The sequence below is a fragment of the Osmerus eperlanus genome, chromosome 28 (genome assembly GCF_963692335.1).
Source record: "Osmerus eperlanus chromosome 28, fOsmEpe2.1, whole genome shotgun sequence".
NCBI classification, from domain to species: domain Eukaryota; kingdom Metazoa; phylum Chordata; class Actinopteri; order Osmeriformes; family Osmeridae; genus Osmerus; species Osmerus eperlanus.
In genome coordinates this window covers 2713079-2729918 of record NC_085045.1, presented here as the reverse complement: position 1 = coordinate 2729918, position 16840 = coordinate 2713079, and the positions used below count along the sequence as shown (strand labels likewise).

The window sequence follows — 16840 nt, the reverse complement described above, 5'->3', positions numbered from 1 at the left end:
TCAGATTAAATAACATTTTAATTTCACAGTTCACGGCATTGGAAAAGTACTATTTTTGGTATAATGGTAAATTTTGTCTCCAAAAGGAATATAATCATGAAAAATCCCATATCCACAACTTTTCACCAGAGAGTAATTTCTGGTGGATCACATGAAGGCTGACATAAGGGTGTGTCATTACACTTAAATGTCCATTTTAAGGCAGCATAAAAATAGGATGTGATTGGCTCATTTGGAGGTACTCAGTCACAGATTGGTTCCCCGTAGACCAAAGCAGCATCAAGGGGCGGGGTCCTGGGTTCGTAACAACCTCTTTTCTCCTGGCTGACCACTGGACACAAGTCCTGCTCACACCACCTGAGAGACACAGATGTTGTGTTATTGTGATATGTAACATATCCCCGCCAACATGTGACATATTGTATGTGATATTACATGTACAGTGTGTGTGTGTGTACTAACCTGAGTGCTGCATAGACATCAGTAGAACAGGCTTCCTCCCAGGAGGCATGGTCAATAAGCAGAGCACCTAAATCACACACATTAGATTCAAGTCAGTCTCCACGGTTCAAGCTTATGATAAACACATCTGTGTGTGTGTGTGTGAGTGTGTGAGTGAGTGAGTGTGTGTGCTGTACGCCAGGCTACGTACCCATGTAGATGCGAGCCAGACTGTATGCCAAGTCTCTAGCCGCCAGCTGCAGGTAGCTGGGAGGCCTGCTGGCTGCTGCCTGCACAAAGACCCCCAGTCCAGAGAGGGCGCTGTCTACAGCCGCCACGGCCGGGGCCAGGGCAGGGACACCAGAGGCCGCCTCCAGCAGGGTCTGGGGGCCAGGGGGACAGAGGAGAGGAGGGGTGGGAGAGCATGTGAACAGGTTGGTACACGGCAGAATGACGTTGGGACAGTGTCTGTCCCAAGTGTCTGAGGCTGTCCGCCTCGTCCACGGGCGCTGACCTTGGTGTAGGTGAAGTAGGCCTGGAGAACCTGCCCGGAGCTGCGAGCCACACAGCGCAGCACGTCCAGGGACAGCACGTTGGTCGTCCCCTCCCAGATGCTTAACACCTGGGGGAGGGAGGGGGGAGAGAGAGGGGAGGGAGGGAGGGAGGGAGGGAGGAGGGAGGGAGGGAGGGAGGGAGGGAGAGGGGAGGGAGGGAGAGGGGAGGGAGAGAGAAAGGGAGGGAGGGAGAGAGGGGAGGGAGAGAGGGGAGGGAGAGGGAGGGAGAGAGGGAGGGAGAGAGAGGGAAATAGAGGAGTTAGTGGAAGAAGGTTAGATAGAGAGAGATGAGAGAGAGGAAAACAGAAATAGAGAGTTAGAGGGAGAGTGAGATACAACAGGTCCCGCTTGCATGAGACATCATGAATCCAGGCCCTCACACCTGTGCGTCCCTGAGTCAGGTGACCCACCTGTGCATCCCTGAGTAGTCCTGGTAACCCGGTGTCTTCAATGTAGCCCTGTCCCCCGAAACTCTCCAGACCCTCTGACACCACAGCAACCGCCTGAGGGCCAACACATGGAACAATTTATAGAAACTTTCACAACAACCAATACACACCTCCGTCTACCTGGCGTGTGTGTGTGTACGGGCGTGAGGTGAACCACCTGTTTCCCAGTGTAGAGTTTGGCCACAGGTGTGAGCAAGCGCAAGAGGTGGGCCTCCAGCTGGGAGGCGTGTCCAGTTTCCTCTCGGCCAATCAGGCGGCACACGTCCATGACGAGCAGGAAGGCCCCGCGAGTCTCCACCTCCAGCCTGGCCAACGTCTGCATGTGGAGAGGGTGCTCCTTCAGGAGCTTCCCAAAGGCAGTGCGGCGGGTGGCATAGTCGCGAGACAGCTGGACCACCCTGTGACACACACACACACTATTCACGAAACATAAAGCACGTAAAACATTTGTTGGTTTTGAATCATCTTATGAAGTCGGTTCAGCAGGAAGCAGGAAACAGGAAGTACCTCCTCATGGCTCCTACTGCCGCCACACTGTTGTGGATCCGAGTCACCGTCAGCATGTTGGCGATGGAGGCCACGCCCCTTCCGTCTTCTGACAACTGAACATTCAAACTGTGTTTAAATGCTGCTCAGTCCACAGATGAATCCTACTGTAGCATTAATGCGACGACATGCAACGTATTCGAACAGCAGACGTTATAAACAAAACCATGTACAGAGTTGGGAGTTGAACCTGCGCACCCCTCCGCAGTCGAATACTCTACCAATGATCGACTCCCATCCACATAAGCTCAAATGAACCCTACTATTGGGGGATTGTGGGGCGTTGAGCGGACCTTGTGTGCGGGCAGGCCGTCCAGCAGCAGCTCAGCTGTGGGCATCTGTCTGGTGCCCAGCTTGTCCTTCAGCCTCTGGACCTCGATGCCCCTCAGCAGGCCGTCCTGATCCCGGCTCACCTCCGCATAGAAGAGAGACAACCCTCTGCTGCCCTGGAGAGATTGGACAAGACACACACACACACACACATAGGTTGGAGGTGTGTCGAGAGATGGCAATGAGGAGTGACAGATGGGAGACACACAGTAAAGCTTCTGCGTCCCGTGTGGAGAGGTGGAGTGAAGTAGAGGAGAGATACGAGGATTTCGGACGATGACCCGAGTGAGAGGTGCGGTACCTGTGTGGTGGATCCTTTTCTGTCCTGGACTCTGGCCAGGGTGAGGGTCACATCCGCGTCGGTTGCGGACGTGAACCACTTGAAGCCGTGTAGCTTGTACGAGCCATCTCCCTGCCGCACTGCCACCGTCTCAGTCCCACTTCCTGTAGAGACAGAGACACTCAGAAACACATGCAGCAGTAGACAAACGACAGGGTGTTTTTTTTATTTTCATCCAATCAGAATCCACTGCTGGGCGATCGCCGACGGCTACGGCCCGTACTGAGACGGGGGGGGGGACTGACCCACGTCAGAACCTCCCCTTCGTTCGGTCATCCACTGGCCGGACGTCCAGAACCTGTCAGGGTCACGGCTGGTCAAGCGGCCGAAAGCCTCCTCCACAGTCCAGGGCACTCCCAGAGACTACATGGGACATGTGAACACAGAGGCACAAATATAAGGATTCTGATGACAAACACAAAGTGGACCGCTGAGGGCCTTTTTCCCATGATGCACCTGCATGACTTTGGCAGCTCCATCAGTCATGGCCAGAGGACAGGTGAAGAGGCCAGAGGAAGGAGAGTACATGTACAGCTTACTCATCTGGTACACACGGCTGAAACACACACACACACACACACACACACGCATTTGTACAAGTTTGAGGGAATGTGGAAGCACAGTGAAAGATGACAGTTGGGTGGCCTGACCTCCACTCGCCATAGGTCCTCTCGTATCCAATAGCAACCATCCCCTCCTTTGCGGAAAGGTCCTTCATGCGTCCCCAGGCGGGAGAGGTCACTATGTGGTCGACGCGGCGACCCCAGGGATCAAAGTGCACAAGCGTAGGAGGCGTGACCTCACACTCCCGACCCCACCCATCCACCTCCGTAGACAACTTCTCCCCAAACTGACACAGGTCTGACAACACAGCCTTTGAAAACACAGACAGATATTGGTGATGGCAATGTTTTGAACATTTGAAGACACAGCCATCACTGTTATCCTAGTGAAGCTAAGGCAGCTCTGAAGCTAACAGTCCTTGTTGGCCTACTCACCTGATGAGGAACATGTCTCCTAAGGTAGCTTTTAAGCAGTGCATCTTCTAGGAAGGGGTTCTTCAGCACTGGTCTGTCTTGGAAGAACGCCCCTATTCCAGCACGGGAGAACACCGGATGCCCCTCTGCCTCCCACTCGTTGTCTGCATGCTGAACCACACTGTCAGGCCGAGTGGTGACCTCGCGGACGACCCGGTAACGGTTTCCCGTTACCTGACAATTGAGGAACAGCCGCCTCACTGACATCATTAGGAATTGGCTGAAATATAATGACTTAGGTTGCATTGACTTGCATGTGCAGATGATTGGCCATTTTTATTTTGCTAGCTGATATTAAACGTTAACATTTTAGTCCGAGTGCTGTTTATGTAGTGATCCTTGTACTGTAATTAATTGTATTGTGGTCTCTGTGTGGTGTCAGGTATGCTGTTTATGTAGTATTTATGATTGAATGTGTTTTAATACCTGTCTACAAACAAATTTCCCCTAGTGGGAAAAATAAAATGGACTTGACTAGTGAAATATCCCTTTAATAATGCCTTGATTGAAGGAGGTACTACGTGCTAGTTCTAATGTTTTTCAAAATCGCCTCAACTTCGCGAAACTGTGTCAAGGGTCACCAGAGGCAAGCAATGCAATTGTCTTCCGTTCTTCCAGAATGACAATATTAACAGGTATTTTTGCATAACACAAAACTAGGATCTAAACTGGCATTGTTATTTTCCGTATTTTCTTTTGTTAAAGAACCGCATAAAGTAAACATACACTGAATGAGTCATGCCAAGATAGGTTTTTAGTTGTGTTAAGTTAATGCATTCACTTAAGTATGTACATTTATAGAAGTATTTAATTTCAAGCTGACACTCAAGCATTATTCCTATGGAAAAAACGTAGTTTTGTTGACAATCTGCGTAGCTACCTTACCTCTTCAACCCCTTCCAAAAGCACTATAATTTCTTTCAAAATAAAAGTCCCACCCTGGATGACCGACTGCAACATCACGTGACAAAAACACATTTCAGTGGAATAGTTATGGAACTTTTGTATTGTTGCTCCATATGTAGATCAGTGAAAAATACTTTATTTTTCTTTAATGGTAATACAAAGGTCATATTACGTGCACCTTTCAATAAAATGTTGCCATGACATGGTAAAAATATATTTTAGAAGAAACATGGGCACCGAATATAATATGAACACAGACCTTTGGGTAACTCAACAAATGATTATTCAAAAAACGATAAGAGATCAAAACGAACACAGAGAACAGTCAAGTCACAATAACAAGGGCGGTGTGGACATAACCATACTGATAAAACGCAGTAAGTAGTTACATTTCGTGAGTGCGATACCCAAGCAACACAATAGGTAGATAGACTACTCTGAGGAGAAAAGGATGAACCTGGTGAGTGCTAGTACACGGACTGCTTCAGTAATGCTTCTCACACATACTTCCAATCACGGGTCAACACAAGACTGTTAAACAGACCCAGTAAAAGGCATCAAACCCACAGATTCAGGACAGATTTGACACGAACAAATCAAGACTGGTTGGCCCTACTGTAATATAATATAGATTTTACATAGAGTTGCTAGCTGATATACAAATGGACTAAAATGAAAACATGCCCTAGAACCCATCCAAACCCAGAGAGAACACGGACGACCAGTTAAACAGAAACGATATAAGGTGAAAAATACTGCAGTTTTATAAAAACAAACAGGAGTCTAATCAACAGAGGGGTTCGTTCCCCTGTGCTCAGGACGTGTGTGCGCGTGTAGACCATGCCCTCCGCCCCACGAACACAGAAGCGCGTTGGCATGGATTGGCAAGATGAAACCCCAAGCCCTCGATCGAACAGAGCGCTGGTGGTGAGAGGAGGGAGAGAGAGCAGAGCGTGTGTTCGTCCTGTCAGGAGTCCAGGAGCCTCTCTCTCCTCTCCGGCCTTTCCTCTTCTGTGGTTTAGTCTCCCTTGGTGAGCAGGTCTTCTATGTAGGCGTCCAGTTCATCGTCTGTGTTTATGTCAATGTCCTGCAGGAGGGTCACATGTTAGTTACTGTGCGTGTGAGAGGGTGAGACAGTGTGTGTGATAGAGTGTGAGGGAGAGAGTGAGATAGTGTGTGTGTGATAGTGTGAGGGAGGGAGAGAGACAGAGAGAGCGACAGAGACAGAGAGAGCAGTACTTGGCATCTCGTATCCAAACCCTAAACCCTTCCGTCCAGTATAGCCCTACCCTGCACACATTCCTCTAGAACAGTCCCTGCAAACACAGCGAGCGTGAGAGTGTGTGTGGTAGAGTTTGAGGGAGGGAGAGAGACAGAGAGAGCGACAGAGAGAGAAAGCAGTACTTGGCATCTCGTATCCAAACCCTAAACCCTTCCGTCCAGCATAGCCCTACCCTGCACGCATTCCTTCTGAACAGTCCGTGCGAACACAGTGAGCGTGAGCGGGGTTTACCTCCTGGACCTTCTGCAGCAGGGCCACGATGTTGGTCCGCAGCTTCTGCAGCTTCTCGTCCGCCTCCTTCAGCTTGGTCTCGGCGCTGCTGCTCTTCTCCTCCACTGCCTTGGCCCTGGCGTCCGCACGGTTCTGGTACGAGTTACACAGCGCCTGCAGGCCCAGCTCGTACTGCTGGAAGTACTCCTTCTACAGAGGAGACACACACACACATGTTCTCAGTATATATATTAGGGGTGGGAATCTTTTGGTACCTCATGATTCTAATCGATTCTTGGGGTCACGATTCGATAAAAAATCGATTCACGAAAAAAAAACGATTCACATAAATGTTAGCGATTTCCCCCCCCCACACCTTATATATATATATATATATATAGAGAGAGAGAGAGAGAGAGAGAGAGAGAGAGAGAGAGAGAGAGAGAGAGAGATCTGTGTGTCTCAACTGTGGATTTGAGCACTTTCAAAGTTCGTGGCCTTACTTTACCTTCACTAACTATTTCACTAACCTTTCAGGGATTTTCAAGGCCCATGGGAACCCTGAATATGGCTGTGTATGAGACCATGAGATGTGCAGATGGTTTCATATCTAAAGGAGCGCTGGGGTCTTCCTAGGTACAGATGAGGGGGGGGGGGGGTCAGGCTCACCATGGGAAAGGCCACCAGCTCCTCGGCTGTCATGCTGTTGACGTCGTCCTTGGGGATCCGGAAGTCAGGAGGGAAGAAATACCGCAGCAGTGTCCTGGAGAGGCACACACACACACACACAGAGAGAGAGTAAGGTCAGACACCTGTATTCCCTTCACCCCCAGGCCCCCTCTCCCTCCTCCGGATGGTTCCAGAAAAGAGGAGCGTTTTCACGTTACCTCATCATGGTGACCAGGCTCTCAGTCACCTCTCGACTGGTTCCTGGTTGGGTGGTGTCTGGCTCCATGGGGGAAGGGCCTTTCTCTGGCTCCGCCCCCTGCTGTGTGTCTGGTGTCTGTGTGATTGGGGAAGGGGGCCTCATCAACCTTACATCCTCGCTGCCTTTAAACACCCTGCAAACACACACACGCCAACGTCAGCGAAAGACAAACCGGACAAAACACAAATATTCATACTCAGGAAGGGTGACCTCACCAGCGGTCTTTCGGGGTGGACCTGGGGACGTAGTCAAACTTCACCTTCCAGCGCACGCTCTGTTTGTTTGTCTCCACGGCAACCACTTTCCCAGTGTACCATTCCTTGTTGACGCGAACTTCCACCAGCAGACCCTTGTCTAACCAGAGGACACACACACACACAGACACACACACACACAGACACACACACACACAGACACACAGAGAGTTCCAGTCCAGGGTCCACTGAGCAGATGTACAAGAGGAGAGTTCACCTGGAGTTCAGGTCATGTCTCACCTTTCTGAGTGTTCTTCAAGTCCTTCTCAGGGTCGTTATCGTGGTCGTCATCGGATACCTGCAGATGCAGCACAGATCAGACAGGGACCCCGCTCTCTAATAGAACCAGCACCCAGAGGGAGAGAGAGAGCCCTGCTTCCCAAGACAATCTATGAAGACTTGAGACCAGAGGAGAATAGAACCGGTTGGAGTTCAAGAAGATGGAGGAGCAGTCTAGTAAGGATCGAGATAGGAAGACGGATTTGAAGAGTTAGGAGGGAGAGATAGGACTGTTTTGATTGGGTTAGGAGGGAGAGATAGGACTGTTTTGATTGGGTTAGGAGGGAGAGATAGGACTGTTTTGATTGGGTTAGGAGGGAGAGATAGGACTGTTTTGATTGGGTTAGGAGGGAGAGATAGGACTGTTTTGATTGGGTTAGGAGGGAGAGATAGGACTATTCAGAGAGGTTTGTAATCTCTTGCTCTCTGTGGTTGTCGAGAGGGGGGGTGGGCAGTCACCAGTCAGTACCTTGGTTTTAGACCCGGCTTGCGCGGAGGGGGCGGGTTTAGGGGTGGAGGCGGGTGTGGCTTTGCTGGCTGAGGGCGGGGTGGCGGGGGGTGGCCGTGTTGCCGTGGCGTTCACGCCCCTCTTTCCAGGCTGGGGGGGTGAACATGGCAGAAGCTCTGACTGACAGCTCTGGTATCATCTTAGTCCTACCTGAAGGACTCTGGCCAGGTGGGCCTGGTCTTCTCCCACTGCTGCTCAGGCTGTGTGGTGACAGTGTACGGGAGTCCCTTGGTTCTCTGTGCCCCATTACAACCATTACCTGCCTGTCTCACTGCTTCATCTAATACGCCTTTCACTGATGGAGGTTATATTTGATCCTCACCTGTAAACCTTGAAGACGTGTGTGTGTGACTATGCATGTGTATGTACATGTGTGTGTGTGTGTGAGTGCATGTTTGTACCTCATTCACTTTGCCCCTCTTGGCAGGAGTGGCCTTTTCCACAGCTTTTCCTCGGCTCCCTGCGGCGGTGGCCATCTTGGATTTCCTGGGCAGTATTTCCTCCTCGCTCTCCTCTTCACTGTCTTCCTCCTTCTCCTCCTCCTCCTCCTCCTGTTCTTCCTCGTCTTCCTCCTCACTCTCATCTTCCTCCACCACTCTCTTGCGTGTGTTGCCCAGAGCGGAGGTTCTGGCGGTTGACGGCTTGGTTGGTGTCTGAGTGGAAACAAACACCATAAGATCATCAGATCAAACTTTGGTTCTCTTGTCACAGAAAACTTCCCTGATGCTCACAAATCAGCACCTACAACCAACCTAAACCCTTAAGACAGCACTATCAGATCAGCATTGACACTGACTGCTGTACTTAATGAACACACACACACACAGACACACACACTTACCCGAGAGTTCCGGCTGGCTGGGGGAGTTTTAGCTGGTGCTTTGGCTGGGGCTTTAGGGGCGGGCTTTGCTCCAGGTGGCAGCGTCTTAGCTGCAGCTCTGGCTCGGGATTGTTCGACTTTGGGTGCCGGAGGAGGTGCGGATGTTCGTGGCGACCGGGCCGAGACAGCGGGCGTCCGGGTGACCGGGGGCGGGATGCTGGGAGCGTTTTTGAGGTGGAAGGGGAGAGGAGGGGAGCGAGGCCGGGTGAGGACTCTCTCAGACGACCTGGTGGCCTGGGAGACAGAGCAGGAGGTCAGTAGTGAGCAGGAGATCAATATTTCCAGACTAAATAATCCCAGGACACAGTTAAGTGTGTGTGTGTGTGTGTACCTGAGGAGAGCCCTCGGAGGCAGGTCTCATGCTGACGTCCAGAGGGAGCTTCTTCAGGTCTGCGGACGATTTGATGGTGCTGGTTTTCTATCAGGTCCAGAACCCAAAACACACCACAGTGAGCAGACCCTCACACACAGAGCCCCCCGTCCTCCCCGCCCACACGCTGAGTGTGTGTGTGTGTACCTGCAGGGCCTGCAACTTCTCCTGCTGCAGTCTGATCTTCTCTGCCAGCTCCTTCTGTTTGTCCTCGGCCGTCTGCACCACCTTCCTGAGAGCCCCACAGGGCAGGTTCTGCTTCTGCTCTGCCGCGTCACACCTGCAGGCACGCCACACGCCTGTGTGACTCACTGGGTTTACATGTGTGTGTGTGTGTATTACGTGTGTGTGTATTACGTGTGTGTGTATTACGTGTGTGTGTACCTGTCCTGGGTGCTGTCTGGGTTCATCAGACACACCCAGCTGTCGGGGTAGCGTCTGTCCACAGCATCCATCTGGAACGGCAGCGTCCTCCACTTTAAACACTTATCTAGACAACACACAAACACACAGTTCACACCCTCTCTCTCTCTGTGTGTGTAGCCATACGTGTGTGCATTTCCGTTTGTCTGTCTGTGTGTGTGTAACCACACTTGTTTATTAGGGTGAATGTGGTTACGCAGTGATAGGAATCTCTATGGCGAGTATGCCAATCTGAGTGTGTGTGTGTGTATCTCACCACACTGTATGGTTGTGTGTGTGTGTGTGTGTCTCACCACACTGTATGGTTGTGTGTGTGTGTGTGTGTGTCTCACCACACTGTATGGTTGTGTGTGTGTGTGTCTCACCACACTGTATGGTTGTGTGTGTGTGTGTGTGTCTCACCACACTGTATGGTGAGGGGAATCTCCATGGCCCGTCGCCTCTTGTAGCGCTGCTCTGAGGAGGGCGGAGCTGACCAGCTGGCTGACAGGTAGCCAAACTCATCCCAGAACTTCACGATGCCCTTCTGAGCTGCAACACACACACACACACACACAGGCTTGAACACACAGGCCCACGTTGGCAGCATCAGAGGAACAGAGAGCCTGCGGCGTGTCTCACCGATGTTGCTGTCCTTCCAGTACTGGGCGAGATGTTCTCCCATGGCTTTCAGAAGATGCCTGTATTCTTTAGCGTCCGCAAAGTCCTGCTTGTTGTGAGTGGGCTCCAGCACCACGTAGGGCACGTCCACCACGCCCACCACGCCCCCACACGCCCTGGAGAACACACACACGGGCGTGTCAGTTAGACACACACACACAGACAGAGGGGACTGAGAGCGTGGCGGGTGTGGTGGTCACACTCACATGCCGCCCTCCAGCTGGGGTCCCGTCTTCTCGTACATCTTGATGAGGCGGGAGCAGTTGTACACGAACATGCCGTCCAGGTCCCGCTGGTCGATGTTCACGCCGAAGATGAAGTTCAGCTCCTTGGGCTCCTTCAGCGCCCTGAGATGAGAGGGAGGGAGGACGCAAAAAGTTATTATACCGCCAAATACAGAACGTAGACATTCTGTCGAGATGCCTTCATGATACAAGTGACTCATCCTGTCAAGTACAGTACAAATCAAAGTATTTGATCTATTTTTATTTAACCCGGAGGATAAAAATTGGGTTCTGAATGTAGCATCTGTAGTCCTGTCAGACCTTTGTTTGGACTCCAGGATCTTCTTCTTCATGTCTGCGTCGCGGCGCAGCATCATGGCGGAGTCCTGGGCCTTCCTCAGAGAGGCCTGTGGCAGAGCGGGAGGTTAGAGGACTCACACAATAGAATAAAAAAGACTTTATTGTATGACTGCATGCGATATATCTACTACAACGAGTAACAACGAGCTAGGCCTTTATATTACAATGTAAGAGCGACGTTGGCTGAAATCTTACTCGTGCATCCTTGGACAGGTCACCTCCCAATTTGGCTTCAACTGCTAAACTCTGGCTCTCCGCTTCGCGAGCCTTCTCCTCCGCTGAAACACACACACCACACCACACACACACGCAGGGTCAACAGTTGGCCCAGTGACCCTTAGACAGGGTGCTACAGGCTGAGTCCTTCAAGCTGGACTCACCGATCTTGGCGAGGTGATCGGCCTTCTTCACTTCCTGCTCAGCGCGGGTTTTGAAGCGGGTCGACGTGTACTTGTACACCCTGAGAAGACTCTCGGTTAGTTCTGAAGCCATTCAAAAGACATTTAAACGGTTGTAGAAGAGGCTGAGGAGGAGAGTTTAGACGAGGAGACCCGGTCGTGTCCGGGCTGTGACCTCTGACACGGTCTTGTTACCTGGGTTTGTACAGACAGCAGGACATCCTCTTGGTCCTCACTTTGTGTCCCTGGATGAAGATCCTCATGCGAGGGTCGATGTACAGAATGGCGGCGTACGCTCGGAACGACCGGCGCTCTGGCTTCCTGCGGTGAGAGGATGTGATGTCATCGACGGGCTGTATACATCTCTGACCGCATGCACGGTGAGGTGAGCCGGCGTGGTGAGGGGGGGGGGGGGCAGGATGGGGGGGGCAAGATGGGGAAGCAGGACAGGGGGGGTACTCACACGCCCTCTGAGAGAGTCCCAGCCATCAGGATGTCCTGGTGGTCTGTCTCCACGTCCAGCTCAGGCTCTCTGTTGTCCATCAGCTTCAAGTTGTAGATGATCACCAGGGTCCCTGCACCGACACACACACCACACAAGTTTAGCAGATCACACAATTACATGGCCACAAACACACCTTGTTATTGAAGTTTGATGTTTTACTCGGTGTAAACTGCCGTTAGAGGCCTGTCTCAGTTCAACTCTGTTTACTAAGCCTTGAACATTATCTCAACTCTGACGGCGAGCTGGAGGAGAAAAAGGGAGTATCTGTTTGTGTGCCAAGGATGTTGGTTGTAGTAGGCAACTATTTCTGAGCACATTGAGGGATGAAAAGTAGCTTTTTTGCACAACAACAGTATCAATAAAGACCCTGCTGTAACCACTGTTAGATTTGAAACCCTTGAGAAACACTAAGAAGTGTAGTTAGAGTGAAGTATTTGACATTGTATTGCTTCATAAGCCTTTATTTGCTCACCTGGGATAAAAAATACAATATTTACACATGTGCTGTTTAATCGCTATGACAACCCACACATACACAAAGTTATTGAACACTTACCACTGCTGCTCTCGATCTTGTTAAACTGCTCCATCAGCTGTTGTTCGTTTTTAAAGGGGGAGTACTTATAGATGAGTCCCGTCTCCACAGTGAACTTCTCCATGTCGGCAGTGATGGGCATCCGGGTCCTCAGGTCCCAGGTGGGCAAAGGGACGATCACCTGAAGAAGAAGAAAAATGTAACCTTTAGAAACTTTGTTTTTTATATACTCCCTTTATATACTCCCTCCTTTTTTATATACTCCCGCCCCCTTCTATAAAGGTTGGAAAAAAAAATTTGAACAAACGTTTCTGGATTTAAAAAAAAACGTTGTTACTTCCCATCTCTGGTCACAACTCAAGTATACTTAGTCCATTCACCTCAGCACTGAGGGGATTTATTATTAAAAATAATAACGTATTTATTTGGCAAACACCTCATCCAGCCCTTCCTCCTCATGGAACGTTCTGGACAGGAACAGGCAGGAAATTGTGTTGTCCTTCTTGGTGAACAAAATGAAGTCCTTCCCAATTCTCATGGAGCCCCTGGATGGCAAACATTTAGGACACACTGGTGACGACCACAGATATGCTGACTGGACACGGCCTCGCTGGCATCTGAGATCAGGAGAAAAGGAAAAGTCTTACGATTTCAGTCCGTTTCCGTACTGGCCGATGTGAGTGGACTCTGGAAAGCGCTTGCTGGACTTTCCAAACTGGATGACGTGAGTCGCCTCGTCTGAAAGCCAAGTGGAGGAGAGATGGAGGGAGGGAGGTTAGTGTGATGGACTGGCGTTTGACTTGTGTATCCTTTGTCATCTGACGACGTGAGTGATGTCACTCACTCGGGTCCATTCCAGTGCCATCGTCAAGGAAACAGAGCATGTAGCCTCCCCGTGTGTCGGCTTTTTTTTCTGCCGGTCAGGAGGAAGCAGGAGAGAGGCATCAGAACAGGAGGCGGAATCAAGGAGATGTTGGTGTGTGTTTTGGGAGAGTGTGGGTGTGTGTGTGCAGGGAGGGGTTGGTGTGTGTGTGGGGAGTGTGTGGGTGTGTGTGTGCAGGGAGAGGTGTGTGTGTTGGGAGTGTGTGAGGGTGTGCGCAAGTCATGTACCTGTATAGATGTCAATTCGGGTGGCATTGGCATCCCTGTAAGACAAATGATTGACAGGTGATCAGACCAATGAGAATTACCCTGACTGTTATGGAATATTATCCTGACTTCATGACCTGTCCGTGTCTGAGTTTGTTTGTGTTCGAGACACGCAGAAGACTGCAGTCATTCTCAAATCGCGCCTTTCTTCACACTGATGTGTAGATTAGAGGTGTTTTGAATATGTCTAGCATGCAGGAAACGACACTGTAGAAACCGCCTGTACCTGGAGTTGTCCACGAGCTCAGCCAGTGCTCCAAACAGGAACTCGTGTGTCGTCCTGGAGACAAACAACCGGTCTTTTAGAGGTCAACCTGGTTCGATGGGCATTGTGAGGTACATATAGGCATTGTGAGGTACATATGAGGGAGACTGTGGATGCGAGCGTCGTGTGAGTGCACATCACGACTAACAGAAGCAAACCAATCATGACCCTGACACAGGGACCTTCTACGGTTCTGTATTAGGTAGTTAAAGTGACAGTTGAATATATTTGGCACTTTTCAGGTTTGTTTTTATGGTCCTCTGTGTGGGGTATCATTCCATCCACTGGTCCTATGTGCATCCTGTCACCTACTACTTCCTGTGACTACAGCCTCATCTTTGCTCCTGGACACGTCACTTCCTGGGTGCTCACCGCTTCTAACTTAATATGAAACACAAAGTCTCTTTTTATGTTCCTGGTTTTTGTGGCAACATTTAAAAACAGGAAATACAAATGGACTCAATGAGAGGTTTAGGTCACTGGTGTTGGTATTCATGTACAAGGTCTTGGCCAGTCTCATATCTAGCTAGCCGTGTTGTTTAAAATAGTCTTGCATGACAAATCCAATCCTTGCTTTGCTGTTAATGTTCAGGGTCTCATTCAGCAACACATAGCTGTGCCCTGCTTCCTGTCAGCTTCACAGGAAGTGGGCTTGGAGGCATATTAGACCGATACCAGTTAGCAGGCGGTCAATAGTAGTGCTGTGTTGAATGGGGAAGGAAAGGATAATGGGCAACTGTTGAAGCCCAGCCCTCCCAGCCAATGATATCCAGAGGCCCAGCCCTCCCAGCCAATGATCTCTAGAGGCCCAGCCCTCCCAGCCAATGATATCCAGAGGCCCAGCCCTCCCAGCCAATGATATCCAGAGGCCCAGCCCTCCCAGCCAATGATATCCAGAGGCCCAGCCCTCCCAGCCAATGATCTCTAGAGGCCCAGCCCTCCCAGCCAATGATCTCTAGAGGCCCAGCCCTCCCAGCCAATGATATCCAGAGGCCCAGCCCTCCCAGCCAATGATATCCAGAGGCCCAGCCCTCCCAGCCAATGATCTCTAGAGGCCCAGCCCTCCCAGCCAATGATCTCTAGAGGCCCAGCCCTCCCAGCCAATGATATCCAGAGGCCCAGCCCTCCCAGCCAATGATCTCTAGAGGCCCAGCCCTCCCAGCCGATGATCTCCAGTCCACTGCTATCCTTGATGTTGGTACCGCCTCCTCCATCAAACGGAGGCTTGCAAATTATTGATAAAGTGTTCGACATCTTCACCTTTTTGATTCTGTTCAGTGAATCTTTTCTTCCTTCACGCCACCAAGTACGTCCATCACCGCAGAAGGACGATGGCTACATTAAACCTTTAACCATGACCTTAATCCGTGGTGCTTAAGTTATTCTAAAATAAAATACCTTCTATAAAAGAAAGTTAAAAGAGCTGTGAAATATGGAACGCAAACATGTAATTGTGAGATAAGTGACCAACAGTGACCAGCGTGCAATACGATTCTTGCTGAGCTGGGTCCTCTTGGTTCCTGATATTTTTGTAAATAGTTTTGTGTGCATGTTTGTTTATTTCTCAAATTATACTTACGAGTTGGTGTGAAGATACTCAAAGGTAAGCTGAGCTCTGTTCAGACTGCTGTAGTTGGAGAAAGCCATGACCTTTCACTTAAACTATGTCCTGGTCTTCTTGAAGGCCCTGGAAAGTAGGAACCATGATTTCTAAGTTTCCCCCATTCTATTTTGGGTTAGTGTGAGCAAGTAACATTTGCATCCACCTTGTTAGAAAGTGTACCTCCGAAGTTTTGCTGTTTCAGAATACGTTATCTGAAAAAACATCCTCAAGTTCATTCATAAAACTGTTTTGGGCGAGATATACTTTGGTGTCTACTGCACCAACGATACTGACAATAATTCTGTGGAATAAAACCATTTCGTTTTGTATTACTTTAGTATTGTAGACGTACAGGAGGCCCGCGACTTTCAGGTAGCCTGTATCATTTATTCAGAAAGACGTTTTATTGTTTCAGTTTTATGGCAGTCTAATGTCAGACATTTATGAAAATAGAACGTTTTCAAGCGCTGTTCAATACTTCCTGTGAGTCAAATTACGCTCTCTAATACTTTTATGTACTACTAGATGAGGGAGGCAAAACGAACCCAGTCAAGAGGGATGAGTATCTTGACAATACGTTTCACCTGAGCATATCTGAACATTAAACTATTATGATTTTTATCATCAGTGCCTTTTCTTTACTCTCAGGGCTAGGACCAGAAAACTCCCTCTGACCGCCCAGTAGAACTTGATAACCCCCTCTTTCCAAGCGGGTCTCCCAAAACTGATCAAACTCACGTGGGAGGCCTAGCTACTCGTTCTGAACGACATTGTTTGTCTGCCATGTATGTGGATCAGCCCACCAATGTCTCCCATTATTCACGCCATTTTATTGCCAAAATAGCTGCTTAAGCGATACGATAAACTGTCAGTGTTGGAGGTTTTCAATGTAGTCATGCTTCGATAAATGGTGTAATGACCTCGTTATAGTTTTCCCCCACACCCACATTTTTTTTTATCATAGAATTCTGTGAAGCTGTTAAATGTTATAGCTAACACCTGCAAAGATCGCATGAGTATTATCATCCAATTTGCAAACCGTTTTTCTGGGCAAGAAACTTCAGAATCACTCCAGGTCCGTGTGAAATATCCGTCAAAGAAATGAGAAGAAATTAGACATAGCTAGCTAGTTAGCTCTCTGTCGATAATACATACACTAACAGTTCCACGGTAGGCCGCAGTAGAGACTAGAAACCTGTCTCAATCGCTCCTTCCAGTCCAGCTCTTCGAGCTTTGGACTGGCTACGAAAAGGGGTGGAACCAAACCAAAATCCGCCTCTTTCCAGTATTACAAGCCAATAAGAGACCTTTAAATGTGAACATATTCATCTGATTTGGTAATAGTTCTGTCACTCTATACAAATAGGAAAAAGCAAGCGCATAAATAACTTCTTTGCAACTAAT

The 16840-nt window shown here is 49.6% G+C and overlaps 2 protein-coding genes across 6 annotated transcripts; both read right to left on the bottom strand.

Annotated features, from left to right (window-relative positions):
- LOC134015187 (acyl-CoA dehydrogenase family member 11-like) lies at positions 1-4639 on the bottom strand. Of its 3 annotated transcripts, XM_062454551.1 has the most exons (14): positions 4583-4639; positions 3659-3917; positions 3311-3534; positions 3117-3216; positions 2906-3023; positions 2622-2764; positions 2284-2436; positions 1952-2046; positions 1602-1842; positions 1406-1498; positions 956-1063; positions 653-824; positions 463-529; positions 1-357 (listed from the first exon to the last, which is right to left on the bottom strand). In XM_062454551.1, exons 2-14 carry the CDS (start codon positions 3905-3907, stop codon positions 243-245), a joined length of 1878 nt encoding a protein of 625 aa, XP_062310535.1. In that variant the 5' UTR covers positions 3908-3917; positions 4583-4639; the 3' UTR covers positions 1-242. The 3 variants fall into 3 exon arrangements, 2 of the variants coding, with proteins under 2 accessions (XP_062310535.1, XP_062310532.1); XM_062454548.1 differs by having other exon boundaries at positions 3659-4591; XR_009929077.1 differs by having other exon boundaries at positions 285-357; positions 1378-1498; positions 3659-4591.
- Positions 4640-4717: 78 nt separating this feature from the next.
- Positions 4718-16663, bottom strand: morc2 (MORC family CW-type zinc finger 2). 3 transcript variants are annotated; one of them, XM_062454545.1, is made up of 28 exons: positions 16592-16663; positions 15413-15520; positions 13795-13848; positions 13530-13564; positions 13264-13332; positions 13067-13157; positions 12856-12964; positions 12441-12600; positions 11843-11954; positions 11575-11700; positions 11362-11441; positions 11177-11259; positions 10943-11028; positions 10604-10744; positions 10359-10513; positions 10140-10268; positions 9699-9804; positions 9462-9594; positions 9276-9362; positions 8906-9178; positions 8466-8717; positions 8026-8154; positions 7518-7575; positions 7239-7377; positions 6983-7156; positions 6765-6858; positions 6117-6305; positions 4718-5690 (listed from the first exon to the last, which is right to left on the bottom strand). In XM_062454545.1, the coding sequence occupies exons 2-28, from the start codon at positions 15478-15480 to the stop codon at positions 5622-5624; spliced, it is 3201 nt and encodes a 1066-aa protein (XP_062310529.1). In that variant the 5' UTR covers positions 15481-15520; positions 16592-16663; the 3' UTR covers positions 4718-5621. The 3 variants fall into 3 exon arrangements, with proteins under 3 accessions (XP_062310529.1, XP_062310528.1, XP_062310530.1); XM_062454544.1 differs by having other exon boundaries at positions 16476-16646; XM_062454546.1 differs by lacking the exon at positions 8026-8154 and having other exon boundaries at positions 16476-16645.
- Between the last annotated feature and the right edge of the window lie 177 nt (positions 16664-16840).